We start from the raw sequence: 19,324 nt of genomic DNA, 5'->3' as shown, positions 1-19,324 counted from the left end.
AATTGATTCGAGATGATCTGGTGTCTGTCTTGGAAGGAAGCAACAGGGGAGTTAGAATATGCACTGCATTATATGATGCATCAACGCCGGTCACTTCAAGTATGGCTGCTACGTGTGGCAGGCGTGCTGTGTCACTGGCTGATCTCGATATTATTCTGCAAGAACAAGGAAGGTTGTGGGGGTTTCTCAGCAACCACGGATCGGTAATCAAGATTTTCAAGTGTAAGGTAATTGTCTAATATTGAGTTTTTAATCATGAATCAGTGAATTATTTGCTACTTTCTCCCCACCCAAAACACCCGCATTCCCACGTGTCCCTCAAGTTTGTTTGGAGGGAAGAGAGTACTTCTCACCCACTTTATATTTACATTTTAGGTGTATCTATAAGTATATGCGAAAGAATAGAAGAAAGTAGACCAGTAATAAGCTAGGAAAGGACTCTAGATGATAACCTGACTGATGTGTACCTGTATGTCCATTGCACAAACAATACCAGGCAGCCTAGTCACGGCGAGGCTGGGCCAGATAGTGACCGGACGAAAGGAAGGAATACGGCAGCTTATTACCTTCCCTTTTACCCTCGACCTTAAACTTTCCTGACTCCTGGTACGGCCCTTGGCAAGTCATTTTCGGTAACTCGCGTTCCTTATGTATTAAGACAAACCTTAGTGTTACATGACTACATGAAGAGACGGACCGGCTTAATGAAACTTACATTTTTCTTCGAGAACTTGGCGATGAATGTCTTTCCTCGTCTTGTCTATTTTCACTGTACTGGGAATCTACAGAAGGATACACATCGCACACGGAGGCCAAGAGTTCCGGGATAAGTTTGTGTGGTCTAAAAACGCAACACTTAGCACAATAGGAACGAACACAAACACTTCGGTGGCCAAGATGTCTCCACAGTGAGTTCTGCAAGTAGCCAACTGTACAAAAGAATTCTTTGAGTCTAGTTTTTAGCTAGTTCATTGATTATTGCCGATTACGACCCATGATTATTGAAAAAAAAATAATATTAGTATTACTCAGATCAAGTATTAGGTAATTGTGGTAGATATGGGTAAAGTAATGTTCCGTTTTCGAGTAAATGTTGGTAGCCCTGCAATCCGCTGTGTCTCAACTGCGTCTGAATTTCTATAGTCGTTGTCAAGGGAGGACTGAAAGCATCGTACTCTGGTAACCTCATCAACACTGTCGAAACCCATGCATGCGGTACACTTTACTGATAGTTATTATTATCAGTACTATATTCAAAGGCAGCAATGATCAATACTGCTAAATAAGGCTGACTTGAGTGTCAAATGATAAAGTAATGCATATTGTGTGTGTACATTATTAACAGTACAGTCGTAAGTGGCGTTCCTAAGGCGTACCGCATGCATGGGTTCAGGCGCGTAGGCTGCCTAAGTATCCTTCTGTCCCCATGACAGCGACACGAGTTATTTATTTGGGGATTGTTATTCTTATGGAAATACTGATTTAAATCATAGATTTATTTACCAAAGATAAAATTAATGGTAAAAAAAAAAAAACATAGCAGCATAAGCAAGAAAAAATACATAAAACATTGGCCTGTAGTCAATAATCATCGCATTCGAACGAAGCCTTGGTAAACAGCGACGCCATGCACGGTGAGGTGAAAGGCCTAGGAAATCTCCACGTTTTGACTTAATTTTTTGTGTATAGTGACACACGTGATTGGTGATGAACGCTGCGTGTCACCCGAGAGGCTGTGGCGAGCTGGGCGTGGTGTAGGCCGGGCAGGAGGATAGCAACCTGCCCTTAACCTTGCCTCACGTAGCTCTCCTCTGCTCTGAGCACCAGGTGAGATGAAAGACGTTTTCTCATTCTTACATAGAGGATAGTGTAGGTGATTTCTTCCTCAAACCATCTCTATTTTCAAATTAAACTATTTACTCATTTTTGTATTGATTTTTATTTACTTATTTATTTATTTATTTTTACGTAAGGTTAAAACGCTTTACCAATCGTCTCATTAATGCATAATCTGCTGTCTCAGTAATAAAGATTATGGAAAGCTAGATAGAAATATTTGACATTTGTATAGTTTAACTTTAAACGACAAACAAATGGGACGGATTAGAACTAGGCTACACATCCAGGATTATGCTGACGCCGTCTGTAATGTTGTTAGCACCATTACTTTGACGTGAACTCCACACGACAAGAAAAAGGAGAATATGCAGAAAGAAAGTGATGTTGGTTAAAGTAAATGAGACAAGAAGTGAGCTGCTAACGCAGTGAAAAAAAAAAAAAGAAAAGAAAATTGGATGAGGGGAAAAATAGTGAACACCAGAGTTAGGCTGGGAAACGGTAGGTAATGTGAAGATGAATACAGCTAGTAGAGAATAATTGTTAAAGTAGGTAGAAACATGCGGTAACTGAAAATATGGAATTGGAGATGAGAGAAGATGCTTGTAGGAGGACATTAAGGAGACAAGGATGAAAACCTTTTGGGTGGAAGAAGTGTCGCCCACACCCCGCGGCCACCTTGCCAACAAACACTGAGAGGAGTCGTGGGAGGGCCAGCGTGCATGCGAGGCAATCCTCTCCCTTGTTTCTTATATTATTCACTATTAAATGCCAAAGAGTGTCACCAGTCGCCTTATTAATGCACCACCTCGACATCTGGTGGCGGCGACGGGGTACAAATTATTAATGAAGATACTGATGACTGAAAACTTTTGGAATCCACATGGGAAACCAAAGTAATTATCTGAGCTGTATACGCCAGGAGCCTCGTCACGCCCACTCCATCCACAAATTGCTCCTGACACTTGGATCTTTAGGTGTGCTGTTCTCAAACATAATGTGCTGCCTTGGGTGTACTGGTGTGCTTTCCTCGTTTATTATTATCACTAGTAAATTTCTTTAGTGTCTTGCTATGAGTTTATTTTATTTTTTTTTCTTTTCATTTAATCCAACATTCATTGTGTGCGCCCTTATTTAGATTTTTGGGGATCCTTTAGGAAATATTAAACATTGGGACAATTACATCTGATCGCCCACACCAGCAGCACAGCTCTCTTAGGGACTTGTTAATCTCCGCCCAGCTGTCACTGTGATCTGATGCAGCCTACCATGTTGATCATCATGGCATATTTGTCCTCTCTCTCTCTCTCTCTCTCTCTCTCTCTCTCTCTCTCTCTCTCTCTCTCTCTCTCTCTCTCTCTCTCTCTCTCTCTCTGTCCTGCGTTCAAGGTTCAATAAAGGTCAGTTCTTTTACGTAATATTTTACAGCTTTTAATGTTGTACAGACGAACACGCTTCAGCTTAAGCTTTCAATACTTTTCACAAGGTTTTCTACGATTTTTTATTTTATTTTTTTCATCCCAGCATTCAAACTAGACTTTCGTTATATATAAACCTTTCGATGTATTTTAGTGACCAATTTTTTCATCTGAGTGAGCGTTTTTCCAGCGAAAGGAGAGCTTTTTAGTCTGATGTTCACCAAACTGGTAAAACACGCATGAACGAGTGATAAATTTGCTCCCGTGTTTTATTTGCCTTCTTTATGGAGTGGGCGAGCATGCCGGCAAAACGAAACGAAGATGCCGTGGTAAAAATTGGGATTGAAATAAACAGTAAAATGGAAAGCGAATATGAAAGAGGGAAATGTATAGATTCACGTATGTAAAGGGCAACGAAGATGAAATGAAAGTGCAGAGGTGAAAACGAAAAAAAATAAATGAGGGAAAGGAAGGGTGGGTAATCGAGAGAGAGAGAGAGAGAGAGAGAGAGAGAGAGAGAGAGAGAGAGAGAGAGAGAGAGAGAGAGAGAGAGAGAGAGAAAATGGCATTGCTCCTGGTTGGTCGCGGTAGTGGAGGAGGTGCAATACCGACACACACACACACACACACACACACACACACACACACCATTACTAAAAATCCCTTTTATGTTGTTTATCACGCTGTATCTTCCATCCTAGTGTCGAGGGCCAGGCCGCGAAACTGCTGTGTGCGCCAGGGACTTCATAGGACGATCAAATTTACGACGCGGGTGTAAACATAACATGAGTCCATTTCGATACCATGACTTTAAAGGCTACGCCAGCACTCACGGCCGAGCTGGGAGGAGAGGGGCATGATGGCGCTAACGGGATCCAAGAGTGCATAAAGTAAGGCACGTGGACGTGTAAATATTTCTGCTTAAAATCGGAGGAAAAACGTTTGATGAGGGAAGAAGTAGTTGTTGAAAGGGGGAGATTGGAAATGAGGCATCATGCAAGTGTATGTGCAAATATGTTAGAAAAAGAGGGAAGAAAAGTAAAAACACTGAAGTCTTTACATGTATATATATTATAAATTTCACAAGAAGGAAAAACACAGCGGAACAGGATGCAGGTACAGCAACAATGAAAAATGAAACAGCAAACGGCGTAAACGTAAATAAACGTAAACTTCAATAAACAGAGATCAGGGAACAGAACAAAAGAGGGAATACAAGGTGCTGAGAAAATATATGAAGTGAAGATTAAATGTGACCCAGAAGCAGAAACATTAAAATAACCTTACGTTTGAAAATAGATCACTAAGATTCAAAGGTTATAGTCATGAGTATTCACACAGAAATACTGAATATAGGATTTTCAGATAACAAACGGAGAGACCCACAGGGAGAAACACGCAACCAGACAGAGGCAGCCAGACAGACAGAGAGACATACAGACAGCAGTAAACAAATCAGAAGGACAAAAACAAGCCCCCTCATTGCAATATGCCACTGAGCCCCTCACGTATTCCTCCTAATCTTGGCATATCAATCACGCCCTTAGCTAGCAGACTGTACATGGCCAGCCGGATCGCCACACTGAGTCAGGGCAGGGTGAGGGCGCGGCAGTAACGTGCTTTCCCCTTTCCATTCCCCCCCTAACGAAGCGCTGCAGGGTAAGCCACGCCATAATTGCATCTGTATTTTGTGCGACAATGAGGGAAATTAGGTCGAAGTTACGTTTGCGACCTGATTAAAACGCACTTCCCAGTTTAATAAGGGGAAGTTGTTTTGAGAAATGCTATTAGAATGACTTGTAAGCAGATGGGAGCTTTTTCTTTCACTCTCTTTGTCTTCTACGCTGTTTTCTTTGTCTACGATAAAACCATGTAGCACCTTATGGATTTTGTATCTCTCTCTCTCTCTCTCTCTCTCTCTCTCTCTCTCTCTCTCTCTCTCTCTCTCTCTCTCTCTCTCTCTCTCTCTCTCTCTCTCTCTCTCTCTCTCGTACTTTTCCCTTTATTTGTAACTTGTAAACCCACGCAGGCCATTCCTTCATGTTTTTATATAGTATTCACTTATTATTTTATTTATTTATTATCATTTTTTTCGTTTTCTATTTCCCGTCTACTTATCTCTTTTATCCACGCATCGCCTTAACTCTTGAATGAAACACTCCAGTGGTGATGGCCCGGATGTGGTGATACCGTTAACCCGAGTACTAGTCCTACAGAAGAAGCTGACCACTCCAGTCATCGCTGAGTAACCAAAGAATACCCACACGTTTCATGCCAACCACATATTTGACGGTGACTTCATCCGGGAGCTCAAGGGAGATGACACGACCCTCTGTAAATGCGTCACTGTAAATCCTACTGCGCCAACACGGTGATGAGGGACAAGTTAAGCCTCCACAAATGTCAGAGGCCGACCATTCAAGCTGCCAAAAGAAAGAGAATCCTCATTGTTAACAGCTTAATTGCCTACAGTCGTTATTGCTTAAAAACGTAAAATAAACTAATATATGAATGTATAAATAAATCAAATCCGTGTAGCGTTTCAAGATGAATTATAACCACGCCTAAGAGTCCCTGCGGAAGATGAAGTGATGCTCAGAGGCGTGTGTGTGTCATGGGAGGCGGTCTGGCTAATTGATATCTGGATTTGGTTCGTGGGGAGCAGCAGCTTGAGAGGGAAGGGATGGTATTGAAGGGCCAGAGAAGTTGGAAGGTGTTTTTCTGTAGGGAGTTTAAAACGCCTTAAATATTGGCTGAAGGTGTTGCTTGTAGTCTCCGAAAAGGTGGTGTATGAATAAGTGAAGATTTGAAATTTTAACACTCTCTCTCTCTCTCTCTCTCTCTCTCTCTCTCTCTCTCTCTCTCTCTCTCTCTCTCTCTCTCTCTCTCTCTCTCTCTCTCTCTCTCTCTCTCTCTCTCTCTCTCTCTCTCCTTTTTCCAACATTTGAAAGATATCGGTTACTTCTCCTCATTGAAAAATTCACCAGCACTCTTTTTCTCATCGTTAATTCACCCGCTTTCTTTTAGATACTTACATGGAAAGGAAGAAAAGAAAAGTCAAGTCCCCTTTGTAGTTTGTTAGCTTTTGACGTCCTTATTTCTGTACTTTTTTATTATTTTCTGTCGTATTTTTATCTATCTCCTTTGTTCTTAGTTGTTGTTTTTTTTTCTTTCTCTTCTTTCCATTGTCGGTGCGTTTTTTTTTTGTTGTTTTTTTTTTCGTCTACATCTTTAGCTCTTACTTTTTTTATCTGCCACATTTGAATTTTCACTGTTGCTTAGGAGTTTTTTGTGCTTTACTTTTCTACTTCTTTTCTCTTTATTTATTTTACTATAATGGCTCCTTTTTTTTTATATCTATTTTTCTTTTTCACTTTTTTTCTTTCTCTTAAACTTTCGTAAAGATAACATAGAAACACAAGAAAATAAGGAGACTGCAGAAGGCCAGATGGCTCGCTTAAGTCGGCCCCTGAGCACTTAAGACTTTAACATCTGAAATCCTCATCCTTATCTTACTTAATTTAATTGTTCCGTTCATCTAGCAGACGATATTTATGAGCAGTTTTTACCTATCTAGTTTACAGCCATTTGTACGAGTTCTAACCGGTCCCTGCCAAATGGAATGTAATTTATATCTATTTTGAGTCCTTTAACCAGTTTCCTTATTTCTGTACTTTTTTTATTAATTTATTTCGTATTTTTATCTATCTCCTTTAATTTTTTTTTCTTTTCTTCTTCCTCTCCTCTTCCGTCAAAAATATGGTTTGCATGAAGCTTGTGGGCACTAGTCATATCATTACGCCCTTCCGATGATTGGTGCTAAAGATGATCTAACCTGTCTTGATAAGGTAAGTTTTCCAGCTCCTGGTCCACCTTAGTCACGCTTCTTTGGACAGATTCTATCTTATATACGTCCAGGACACCTAAACTGCAAAGCGTAATCTAGGTGCGGCCTGACTAAAGTTGGGTATAACCTTAGAATATTTACATCAGCTGCTCTGTTACTTCTTTCCCACTGGTAACCTAAGAAGTAACTGGTTTGGTGGACGCTCTGATGCACTGCGCCTTGGTCCACGTATATCGGGGTTGGCAGTACTGTTAGGGTTCATTTTTTGTGTTTATTTTTCAGTCATTGGCAGTAGTTGTATTTTTACTTGTTTTGCTTTATTTTTGATCTTTGCTTCCATTCTTGCAGTGAGTTTTTTTTCTTTTTTTTTCATAAATTTACTTTTTTCCCATTTTTTTCTTCGTTCAATTTTGAAATATCCTCCTCTTTTTTTTTTTTTACTTCCTTTTTCGTATCTCCTTTCATAGCCGCTGCCATTTCTTCTTGATATTTTTGCTTATTATTTTTCTATCCCATATCGTTATCGCTGCATTTTTTGTACCTATTTTTCTTCTTTTCTTAATGGCTATGAGTTTCTTTCTCATATCTTTGCTGTTCTCCTTTTTTTATTTATTTTTTTTCGTATCCTTGTGTTAATTGGCGCTGCATCCCATTTTTGACCTGTTCTTTTCTCTCTCTCTCTCTTTCCTTAACCACTGTGAGCGCTTTTTCATACTCGTTTTTATTGTTTTCCTATCTCCCTATTTCTTTTTCGTACCCACTGTGAAGGTTTCTTGTATCTTATTATTATTTTTTTTTTTAATATTTCGTGCCATTGATGCTATACGTATCTAATGTACCTCCTTTACAATTTTTCCTTATTCCCTTTCGTTCTTATTTTACATTTTTTTTTTTCATTTCCTTCCATTACCGCTATATCTTTGTCCATCTTTTACATTTTCTTCTCCTTTCTTTTTTTTTACTTTGTTTCATTCATTCTTTCCAATTTCCTTCCATTCCCACTATATTTTTCTATGCCTGTGTGTTTGCTTTTCATATTTTTCCTATTTCCTTCTATTGCTACTGTATCTTTCTGTACTCGTCTTTTTTTACCTTTTTTTTTCTTTTTCCTTCCATTACTGCTGTCTGCCTGTACCTCCTTTACATTTTCTCTCTATTCTCTTTCGTAGCTACAGTACAAAACATTCGCATCTTTGTTTTTTTTTCACTTTTTTTCTATTTTCTTCCATTACTTCTGTCTGTCCGTACCTCCTTTACATTTTCTCCCTATCCACTTTCGTAGCAGCGGTAAAAGTCGAGGGGATAAAAGCAGGGAGTGGTGCGAGGTGCCATCATCGTGATTGGCACTGATGGCTACCACTCAACTCCCTTGTGGCACTGCGACTTGTCTCTCGTCCTTAACTTTTATTCAGGGCCTGTGCTATCCTCGCCTGTGACTGAAATGGATGTGTGGGTTATGATTCCTTTGGTTTATGGATTTTAAGTACTGGTTCTAGAATGGGGAGTGTTGTGTTGTGTCTGTCTGTCTGTCTGTCTGTCTGTCTGTCTGTCTGTCTGTCTGTCTTACTCCTTTCTGTTTTTGTGTGGGATTTTCTTTATTCTGTTTTACTTATTTATTTTTTATTTTTATTTTTGTTTTTTTGTTGGGTCTTTTTTCTTTATTGTATTTTTTTTTTTTTTCCTGCTGTATTTCATGTCATCTTCATCTCAGTGTGGCTTATTTGAATTTTTTTACAGTGTTTTGTTATGATAGTTGCATTTCCTTCCTACTGTATGCCATATTATATTTTCTGTTTACTGTATTTTCTCAGTTTTCTATTTTTTTTAGTGTTATATATTGCAAAATTTTCTTGATTTATTTTTTCTTTTCCTTTACTTTTAAGCAATTACATTATTTTCTTATTTTCTTTTTTTTTTCTTTTATATATATGCAGTGAATTTTTCTGAGTTCCGAGTTATAATTAAGGTATTTGTACAGAATTGGCTCTCGGGTTCTCGTTTTCATCCACAATGTTGATGCTGGCGAGGACTGGACGTTGACAGATGGTTAGCGAGGGCGTTCCATGTATTCACTAGTGCCTTGTGAGTGAGAATCCATAGCGGTGGTGGTGGTGGCGGTGGTGGTGGTGGTGGTGGTGGTGGTGGTGGTGGTGAGGGGGAATTCGGTATCCATATATCCTCCCTTTTATCGAATGTCATATTTTTACTTTGCTCTTGCTTACCTTTCTTTTATTTTCTCTTTTTTTTCCCCTTTTCGTGTCGGTTCTGCCTTGCGTTAGTCTAAGGAGCTGCATGGTGTTTCTTTACTTCGCTTCTTCGTAAACTTTCTTCACCACACGTCCGACAATAAGATAAAATGTGAATGTTGCCGGCAAAGTTTCCCCAGGCACACACAAAAATAGGAGAAGGAAGTAAAGGAAAGAAAAAGAGAAAGAAACGTACATGAGAATATTTTTACCCTTTACTGTAAATGTACTAAATGGGTGATAACTTTTATTTTATATTTTATCAACATTCTTTTTTTTTTTCTTTCTCGTAGTATTTCATATTGAGCAAATCTATCAACTAACGGTGCTGTTATAAAGTATTTCCCTTCCCATTTTGCAGAGTCGGGATGGACGCGGGCGTGGGACGAGCTGGCGCCGGTGAGTAGGGATAAACAGCGACGTGTTATTGTTAAACTTAGCTAAATGTTAATCTCATGATGTGCAGCGCGTAATGGTGGACGTGTCAAAGGAAACATTTATTTATGTATACGTATGAATGGATTGATTTTATACATGTTGGTTGCTGTTCGCTTTATTCGGTTAGTTGAATTTTAATCTCATAAAAGAACCGTAATGTCTGATTTGTATGGTAAGGCATTCGTGCATGTATTCCCTTTATACATGGGGTACAATAACTTTAGGGACTCGATTCAACATTCAACATTTAAACATTTATTAAAGCCCAAGGAAACGCAGCACATTGACGCCAGTTTTCATCCAGGCAAAAGGTTTTCAGACTTTTCATGTTTATTAGCAGGTGAATTTCGACTGTATAGCGAGCTCGTACGAGACAACATGCATTTTCATATGTAAAAAAAAATGAAGCGTAGATTAATTAACTGACAGGGATGACATATGCATACGAGTAGATGTTATATGTTTGCTATATTCAGAGACTGCCACGTGGAGCCTTGGTGGCCTTTTTGCTGCTTGCCTTATTTCACTATGCTCTGATTTTTTATTTTATTTTATTTATTCATTTTTTTATGTCGTATAATGGATAGAGATGCATTTGGTACAGAGCATTGAGAACATGTGTTATTCTTAATTTTTACCTCATACTTGACTCTCTGGAGAAAAAAAGGTTTGTATGTGTATACTTGCACTTGACGCGTATGGTCGCTGTAACATTAAAACCCGCTTTCAGTTATTATTAAAACTCAGGTTAACTCCTAGAGGGGAAATGTTTATATGTTTACATGCATTGGCTGGATACATTCAGGTATACCTCAGTGTTATTCAGCGCAGTGGTGGGTGTGGCGGCTGTAAACAAGGCTCTGTGTCGTCTGCCCCTGGTAATTGCTTCAAAAATAATCCTTAATTCTCTCCGCCACCCTCACCGCGGGATAAACACAATGCCTTGATCATGTCTCCCCCTATAATCCATTGCCATTAAGCCTGAACTACGGCCTCCCAAACTTGTAAATGGCTGGTGATATAAGTAATTCATGTCTTTTTATTTGTTGTTCTTTTCATACGGCCCGGGAGAACAGCCTTTCGAATATGTAATGCTTTTAATATTGTGTGTCATAATGCGATCATCTCTCAAACTCGCAATTAATTGATGGTATAAGATTTTTTTTCTAGGCGTGAAGGAGACCAGCCAAGAACACAGAAAAGGAAATAAAAAATGTGCTGTGTTTGAAGAAAAAGACAAAAAAAAAAAAAAAACCGAAATTCCTGAGTTTTTATGTATTTTTTTTTCTTAAGTCGTCCCAAAGATTACATAGTTTCATGAGTGTATGATGAATTAAATATGTAATGCCTCGATGAGCTCCCCAACTCATTAATGGCTAATGGCTTGTATGTGTGATGAACGCCTTTATCTATATGCTCACGTCAGGATCATTGCTGCTGCTGCTTAGTAGTAATAATAATAATGATAATAATAATAATAATAATAACAACAATAATAATAATAATGATAATAATAATAATAATAATAATAATAATAATAATAATAATAATAATAATAATAAAATGCTGTTATTGCTATTACCACAAGTCCACCTACTACCACTTACAGGGACTTGCAGGGACTTACTTACAGAGACTGCCACGTGTAAGCCTGGTCGCTTCTTGCAGCTTCCCTTATTTCTTATGTTCTTATGTTCTTATGTACCATTGGTGCTAATACAATTCTCACCTGATCCCTGCCATAAAACACAGGAAGGAACACAGGAAAGGAAGATGCGATGCGTTCATCCTGCTATATGTGTATTATAACGTTTCCACATGTGAGAAAAAAAAAAAAAAAGAGCCGGTCGAGATGCTCCTTCCTTCTCCTTGAATGAGGAGTGCAGCACTAGAACAGCAGACCGTAAGTAGGGGGCGCTGCACCAAGCCGGCGGACCTACAAGGGGCAGTTCTGTAAAATGAGTAATGAACAATATCCACGTATCATTCCTATCCATAAATTCATCCCCCTAATCCTGTTTTCAAGGCTGCCTATGCACTCGGCACTAACAACTTCATCGCTGAGTCTGCTCCTGTCAGGCGTCACTCTGTTTGAGAAACTATCTTCTTCTCTCTGTTAATCTTTAATATAACTTTATGAAGCTTAAATATGATCTACAGTTACCGCACTAATATACGTATATGTATGAAATATTATACAGTGGGCATGCATGTCGCTTTGAGTAGTGCCTCGTAAACTAGTCATTGTAAGTCAAAATAAAGTAAACAAAGATAAAAGTACTGCATGGCTAGCAAAATACTATTACTCCCAGTAGAAATGTAGAACCAGTGCCCTCATCCTTTTCGCATTAAATCTTTCCATACCAACGTAATCTAACAACCTAACTTAATCTAATCTAACTTAAACTAAACTAACTTACCCTAACCTAACTTATTCTAATCTAACTTATTCTAACCTAACGTAAACTAACTTAACCTAACCTTGTCTAACATGACCTAACCTAACCTAATCTGAACTAACTTAACCTAACCTTGTCTAACCTAACCTAACCTAATCACTAAAAGTAGGGTATGTATCCTATCCACAGCCGAAAGATTAATTCCCAGCTCATTAATCTTACTTTCAACACCTGATTTACGACGTCTTGGTAAAAACTGTCCTGTTTTCAACCCTCTGCAGCAAACAGAGCTGCAATGCCGCAGCCACAGCGGCGGAGGCAACAGGAACGAGCAGATCAGCCTGCTGATTCAGTCTCGGTTATTGGCAGAAAGACATCCAGTGTTTGGCTGAGCTGCTCGGGCGTCAGTCGGCTCTTGAGGGTCGCTATGGCTTGAGAGAGGCGGGTGAGGGAGCAACGGTGCCTCGGGTTGACTGGGAGGCACAGCTTGGCCACCTTCCATAGAGGGCGTATCAGAAAAGCATGTTCGCAGCATGACGCCACTTCAATGACAAGGACGCCCAAGCTGTACACGTCGCCCGGGGCAAACACCGGCCTCTGTAGTATCACCTCTGGCGCCAACCACGTGTCGTGCCTTTACGCTGGCAGGCTTTCCTCTTCCTCGTCCTTACTCAAGTCACCACCGTGCACGTCCTCGGACTCATGGGACGGCTCGCTCCAATCCGCGAAGCTTTCCGCGTCTGCGTCACTCAGGTACCTCAGCAGCAACTCAGTGGCAACCTGCCCGAAGCGACACGCCAAGCCGAGGTCAATGAGGTGGAAGTGTGGCTCATGCACGCTGCCAGCAAAGGTGATATTCAACGCCCTCACGTCGTTATGAACGATTCCCTTGGCGTGAATCTCCCCGACAAGGCGGGCGATGGTCACCAGTGAGTCCAGGAAGCCGCCCACACAACACTCCTGCAAGTATTTGTCGTAAGTGTCTCCGACAAACACCTGCACCATGGCGGGAGGCTCGAGGCACACGGCCAGGACCTCGGGCACCCCGCCCGCGCCCTCCACCTCCACCATCAGACGGGCCTCACGCAGCAGCAGCACAACACCGTTATGGGTTTTCATTTTCTTGATAATGGCGTCCCTTCCTTCGTATGTACACTTTGTGACGGTGCTGAAGAAACCGCCGTGAAGCTGACCTCCGCCTCCCAGGGCTTCCAGGGCGGCCAATTCCTGCTCTGACAGGAAACAAACGCGGCGCCGCAGGAACTCCTCATCTTCCTACTTGCGCTTTTTGCCGGCAAGGAAAAACATCAAAAGCAGACGCTCGTACAGGAAATGCAAACACGGCCGCAGGAGCCACCACGCCAGGGACACGGCCAGGACTCCTGCCGCGCACCCAAGGTACAGCGCACACGCATTCACAGAGTGTGCCTTGAAAAGCAGCGTTTCCATACAAAGACGGTATTCGGTGAATCTCGAGGCGAGCAGCGCCTCTCCCACTAGCGGCAGGAACCGCACGGCTGTGGAGGGCGCTTTGCAGGCCTCGGCGTGCGGCAGGATGGCATCAGGCCTTAAGCGGCCCAACCATCGCCAACCAGCGAGTCTATTGTACAGCGCCACCACGGGCGAGTCCAGCACGAGGTCTGCTCGCCTCTGCAAGGCGCTCATCCTCACCGCCATGTCATGAGCCTCGGGGCTGTACACCTTCATGATGAGCCACGCGGCAGCCGCCACGATGCCCAAGGCGCCCACGAGCCGCACACTTTTCTTCTTGTTCAGTATTGCCATTGTGTAACCACAGAATATTCAAATCAAGGAAGAGTAAGCTAGATGTTCTCGCATCTCTCAATCATACACTCATAGTTACACCCACCACCACAAGCGCCGCCACAGTTACTACCACCATTTCTGTTCCACTTACCACCTCTTCTGTTTCCCACTTATAAATGCACAAAAGTAAGTTCCTCTATAACATGGTAGAACATTCATAATCATTTTTGTAATTTCCAGAAAGATATGTTGAAAATGCCGGAAAACGATCTGAAGTAGTGTCGCACATTATTTCATGAAAAGCATTTTGCTTTATGTTAATAGACCAAACGTGGGCGATTATCACAGCGATGGTGCTTCTCACTCTTGTTGGCTTAGCGATTGTTGAAAAAGTGTTGAGTAATTGACGTCACTGAATTCTGTCACAGATTTACCTTCACTGCATTTCAAAACATCCAACTTATAATCTGGGATATGCACAGCTTTTTCCTCGTCACTTATTTTAATGAAGATTTCATTAATAATTCTTAATACAACTCTAGCACCAGACTGAACTAGTCTATATATGATACCTACAGTAATATTCCTGTGATCCTGGTGATATATTTCTACACATATTGTTTCTATATATTGATATCTTATCGTCAGACCAGCTCGTCTACAACTCTCAAAGTTCGACTTCAAAATATAAGTAAATCCTCTAGGTTGTCTAGAAAGGCTGCTAGAAAATGTGATATACTGTGGAATGTTGTACATGTGTTCTATGTCAGGTGCTGGTCTTCCCTCGCATGCACTAAGGCCATCAAAAGAGTTACCTACTTGAGTAGTACAGACCTCGATAGATTCTTGAAAATGGAGTGGAATGCTGTTAATATTATATGAAGGGACTGAGAGGTGTTTTGGGAAAAATTCATGTTGCCAGATAATTCACGATCCACGAATAAAGTGTCACATGCAGGAAAGTTATAATTTGAATAGTCATGCAGGAAATTATCAACATTACATTCTATTGTATTATCACATCCAGTACTTCTAGACTAATATTCTCTCTCTGGTAGAGGTGTCATTGGAATTAATTTCTAATATAAATCAATATAGGCCACAAATGAATTCCAATTACACCTATAAAATTAAAAATAGATTTTTTTTTTCACATTCATTCAGGTTTAGTATCTCTAACAGTTAACATAGTTTGTGTTTTGTTTACCATCCACGGCAAGATAGTGGTGTGAGTTCATATGTTGGTGTATAGGAATTTAGATGGTCCCCAATGTAAAGCCAGCATGGCAGTCACTTCCTCGCTCTCTTCAAGAAAAGAGTTTTCAGTGTTTTGACGGGTTTTAATCCCTTTTAGTTGACGGTCTGAAGATGAGACGGTGCTTTTCCTGAAACTGATCTTAAAGGAGCGAGAGACAAAGGGTGAATGGTTCAGTTCTATGTCTGTGAAGGTATTTTCCTGTAAACAAAAGGTGTTGAAATTATTGTTGTTCCTGGTTATTAATATACTATGGAAAGTAAGGAACTATTTTCTTCTTCTGCGGTAAAGGAAATGTTATTATGTTTGCTATTCAGAGATACAAGGAATTGATTTTAGCGAGAGAGAGAGAGAGAGAGAGAGAGAGAGAGAGAGAGAGAGAGAGAGAGAGAGAGAGAGAGAGAGAGAGAGAGAGAGAGAGAGAGCATCCTACGCACAAATTAATATAAACAAACACGTTATGAAAAGGAGATATGGAAGGAAACCGCAGTCGTACACGTGTCCTTTGCCACACCTTGCGTTGGTCTTTATTTCCATCACAGTGCGTTCACAGAAATGCACAAAGACTTCCCCAGAATTAGCATTTCGTAGAAGGAGAGTAAAAATGTAAACTAGTTATTTGCACCCTGACAGTGTTGAACCTCAGAGAGAGAGAGAGAGAGAGAGAGAGGGGAGAAGCAAGGTGTACCTCTTCCTGTCTACTGGTCATTATTCTTCCATTACCATTGTGGACTCTCTCTCTCTCTCTCTCTCTCTCTCTCTCTCTCTCTCTCTCTCTCTCTCTCTCTCTCGCACGCGCGCACGCGCACACGCGCGCGCGCGCGCACACACACACACACACACACACACACACACACACACACACACACACACACACACACACACACACACTAGAACATTTTTACAGTCATCTCCATAATCTTTATGTAATATAAACTTTTCAACTTTTCATTATTGTTGATGCTTTGCAAACTAATTTCTTAATGTAATCTGTGTGGCAAGGAATTACCTCCTCTTCTTTATTTCCTGCTAAATTTTGGAAGTTTTTTTCATTAATCATTGAGGCTCCTAGAGTTTTGGAAACTTTTTTTTTTTCGTTTCATTTTGTTTGTATTAAAATCCCAAGCTTTTTTTCTTTTATTTTAGAAATTCCTCTTTATTGATATTTATCTTTTTTTTTTCTTTTTTTGGTTTCTTTTCTGTTGATAGTGGAAGCTCGTTTTTCTTAATGAATTTTAGAACTTCTTTAATATAATTTTTATGTATGTTTATTATATTTATTTATTTTTTTAAGAACTTATTTTTATTCTACGTGGAATTTTAATTAAGATTTCACCTATCCTAACTTTGGGAACTTTTAGATTTTGTATTTTTTCTTTAGTAATTCTGGAAGCCCCTCTCTTTTTTATTTTTTTTTTATCCTTATGTACTTTTATTAATGTCCGCAGGTCGTGTTACTTGGGGTCGGTCATGCGTCTTCACAGTCACAACCACTTAAAAGTTGGACGATTTTTCACACAAGTTTTTACTCGCTCCCCTACGATGGCCCGCGACCTTCCATTATAAGTTTGTTTTGTTATTTTTCGGAGAACTAGTACACACACACACACACACACACACACACACACACACACACACACACACACACACACACACACACACACACACACACACACACACACACACACACACACACACAACACACACACACACACACACACACACACACAGACACACACCAACACAGACACAGCAACACACACAGAATAAACTTCTTTATAGAACAAACTCTCTCTCTCTCTCTCTCTCTCTCTCTCTCTCTCTTCTCTCTCCTCTCTCTCTCTCTCTCTCTCTCTCTCTCTCTCTCTCTCTCTCTCTCTCTCTCTCTCTCTCTCTCTCTCTCTCTCCTCTCTCTCGTCCCTTCCCCCTTCCAACTCTTCACATTTTCTTTCATATATCTTTCTTTCCCTTTCGTGTTCCCCTTCACCTTATGCTTCCTCTTGCCCTTCACTGCAGCTCTTTTCTTTCGCTCTTTCTCTTTCTCTACTCCTTTATTCAGAATGTTCTTGCTTCCTGCCTTTCATCCTCTCCACTTCTCTCTCTTCCTCTGTTCGTCTCTTTCTCGCCCTCACACGTGTTTGCTTGCCATGTCTTTCTTTCTTTCTTTCTTTCTTCCTTTCTTTTTCTTTCTATTTTTGCATCCTTTCTGCTACTTCCATTCTCTCTCTCTCTCTCTCTCTCTCTCTCTCTCTCTCTCTCTCTCTCTCTCTCTCTCTCTCTCTCTCTCCCTCTCTCTCTCTCCTCTCTCTCCTCTCTCTCTCTCTCTCTCTCTCTCTCTCTCTCTCTAAGGACTCAGCAAACACGGCAGTAAAAAAGAAAATGGAACGGATATTTATTCCCACCGTAAATTTATATAATTTATAGTGTCTCTATAAGAGAGAGAGAGAGAGAGAGAGAGAGAGAGAGTGAGAGAGAGAGAGAGAGAGAGAGAGAGAGAGAGAGAGAGAGAGAGAGAGAATAAATCAACACAGATCATATTTATTGCCTATATAAGTTGAACTAAATCCACTCTCACGTACAGATGACCCTCATTGAGAAAGACGAAATATATAAATAACAAAAGAAAAACTGAAATAATTATAAACGCGTGTTATTACGAGGATTATTATCCACGATTAAACCGCATTAGTGTGTGTGGAAAAAAAGGGACGCGTTTGGGATTTGAAGTATTAAACGTGGTCATGATTTCAAGTTGATTAATAATTTTTATTGGCTCAATTATTAGGTTGTTAATCAAGTCAGTGGCAGGTTTTTGAAAGACCAGACAAGTTTATGGACGGGAATAAAGAGCAGACAGGTTAATATGTGGCATTCAAGGTGTACGCGTGTCTTCCTGCTGGCTTCTTGCAGCTTCCCTTATGTTCTTATGTTAATATGAGATTTCCCTTGTTTATTACCGAGAGGCGTTCCAGTTCTGATGCTTTCAAATGTAATGTTCATCTCATTTCATTCATTCTCTTTCTCTCCCTCCCTATTCTTAATGTGTTCTTACAGCTTCCCTTATTCTCCTACGCTCTTATGGTAATTCAAGTCCACCTCCATTGTTGCTATCAAAAAGTGTTCCCATTTTGGTCATCTCAAGTGTCACCTTTCTTTTCTTTCATTCTCCCTCCGCTTCTTCTTTCCGCCATCCTGTTTCTGCGTCTCCTTCGTTACTCTCTCTCTCTCTCTCTCTCTCTCTCTCTCTCTCTCTCTCTCATCCTCTCTCTCTCTCTCTCTCTCTCTCTCTCTCTCTCTCTCTCTCTCTCTCTCTCTGAAGTTGTTGTTGTTTGTTGTTGTTGTTGTTGTTGTTGTTGTTGTTGTTGTTGTTGCTGCTGCTGCTGCTGCAGGTAAAGGAACATGACATGGCAGAATATTGTCATCGTGTTCCTTGTCCATTCGTAAAGACCAATAAAACTACTACTACTACTACTACTACTACTACTACTACTACTACTACTACGCAGCACTTTCATCACTACACCTAGGATAACAACCACTGCTTCCCTGCCACACTCATGCTCCTCCTTCCACTTGCTGCCAGCCTACTTAGCCGCGGCCTTAACATCACCTCCCCCTCCCCTGCGGCCGTGCACCAGGGGAAAATGCTGCCGACCCTTGCCCGCCCTAAGCCTTCTGAGCATCGAGGAAGCAGGATTTCAGGGCCCCAAGTTGACCGTGCGCTGATTAATCCCGTGTCGCAGTAAATGAGGTTACAGGCACCATTTTCCTGCACTTCCTCTCTACATACAGGTATACAGGTCGGGTGGTAACCTTCGCTTATTTGAATGCGTCTCTCTCCCTAGTAAATGTGTATATTCTGTGAGGTGCCACGCTACCCTAGAAACATTTCGCTTTGACGCCTTCAGGGTTTTGTATGGAGCATCGCCTGTTTCGGATCTCCATCGTTCAAACACAATGGGATCTTAGGTGTTCTGATCTGCTGACAACCTCCCAGCAAATCCTGACTCCTGATATAGTCGTAGCTGAGCAGAGGTCGTAAGAGGAAGTGAATGCGCAAAGAGGAACTCAAAAACACAGTGAAAGTGTAGTGTTACTTATCTGGCCACGATTGACAG

At 40.8% G+C, this 19,324-nt stretch overlaps 1 protein-coding gene across 23 annotated transcripts in view; it reads left to right on the top strand.

Annotated features, from left to right (window-relative positions):
• Nucleotides 1–85: 85 nt before the first annotated feature.
• Nucleotides 86–19,324, top strand: part of LOC135113721 (uncharacterized) — a 92,871-nt gene continuing 73,632 nt past the window's right edge. For 20 of the 23 annotated variants that reach the window (XR_010274957.1, XR_010274951.1, XR_010274958.1 and 17 more), the window contains exons 1-2: nt 86–227; nt 9,709–9,746. Coding sequence is in view for 3 of the 23 variants with exons in the window: in XM_064029247.1 (XP_063885317.1) it covers nt 102–227; nt 9,709–9,746 (164 nt within the window). In the remaining 20 variants the exon portion in view is untranslated. Of the gene's footprint in view, nt 228–1,689; nt 1,828–9,708; nt 9,747–19,324 lie in introns of all 23 variants that reach the window. The other 3 variants (XR_010274960.1, XR_010274963.1, XM_064029246.1) reach the window with 3 other exon arrangements.

This window comes from Scylla paramamosain, chromosome 26 (genome assembly GCF_035594125.1).
Source record: "Scylla paramamosain isolate STU-SP2022 chromosome 26, ASM3559412v1, whole genome shotgun sequence".
Classification (NCBI taxonomy): domain Eukaryota; kingdom Metazoa; phylum Arthropoda; class Malacostraca; order Decapoda; family Portunidae; genus Scylla; species Scylla paramamosain.
Note: the sequence above shows the minus strand (reverse complement) of the source record. Positions and strands in the feature narration are given on the sequence as shown.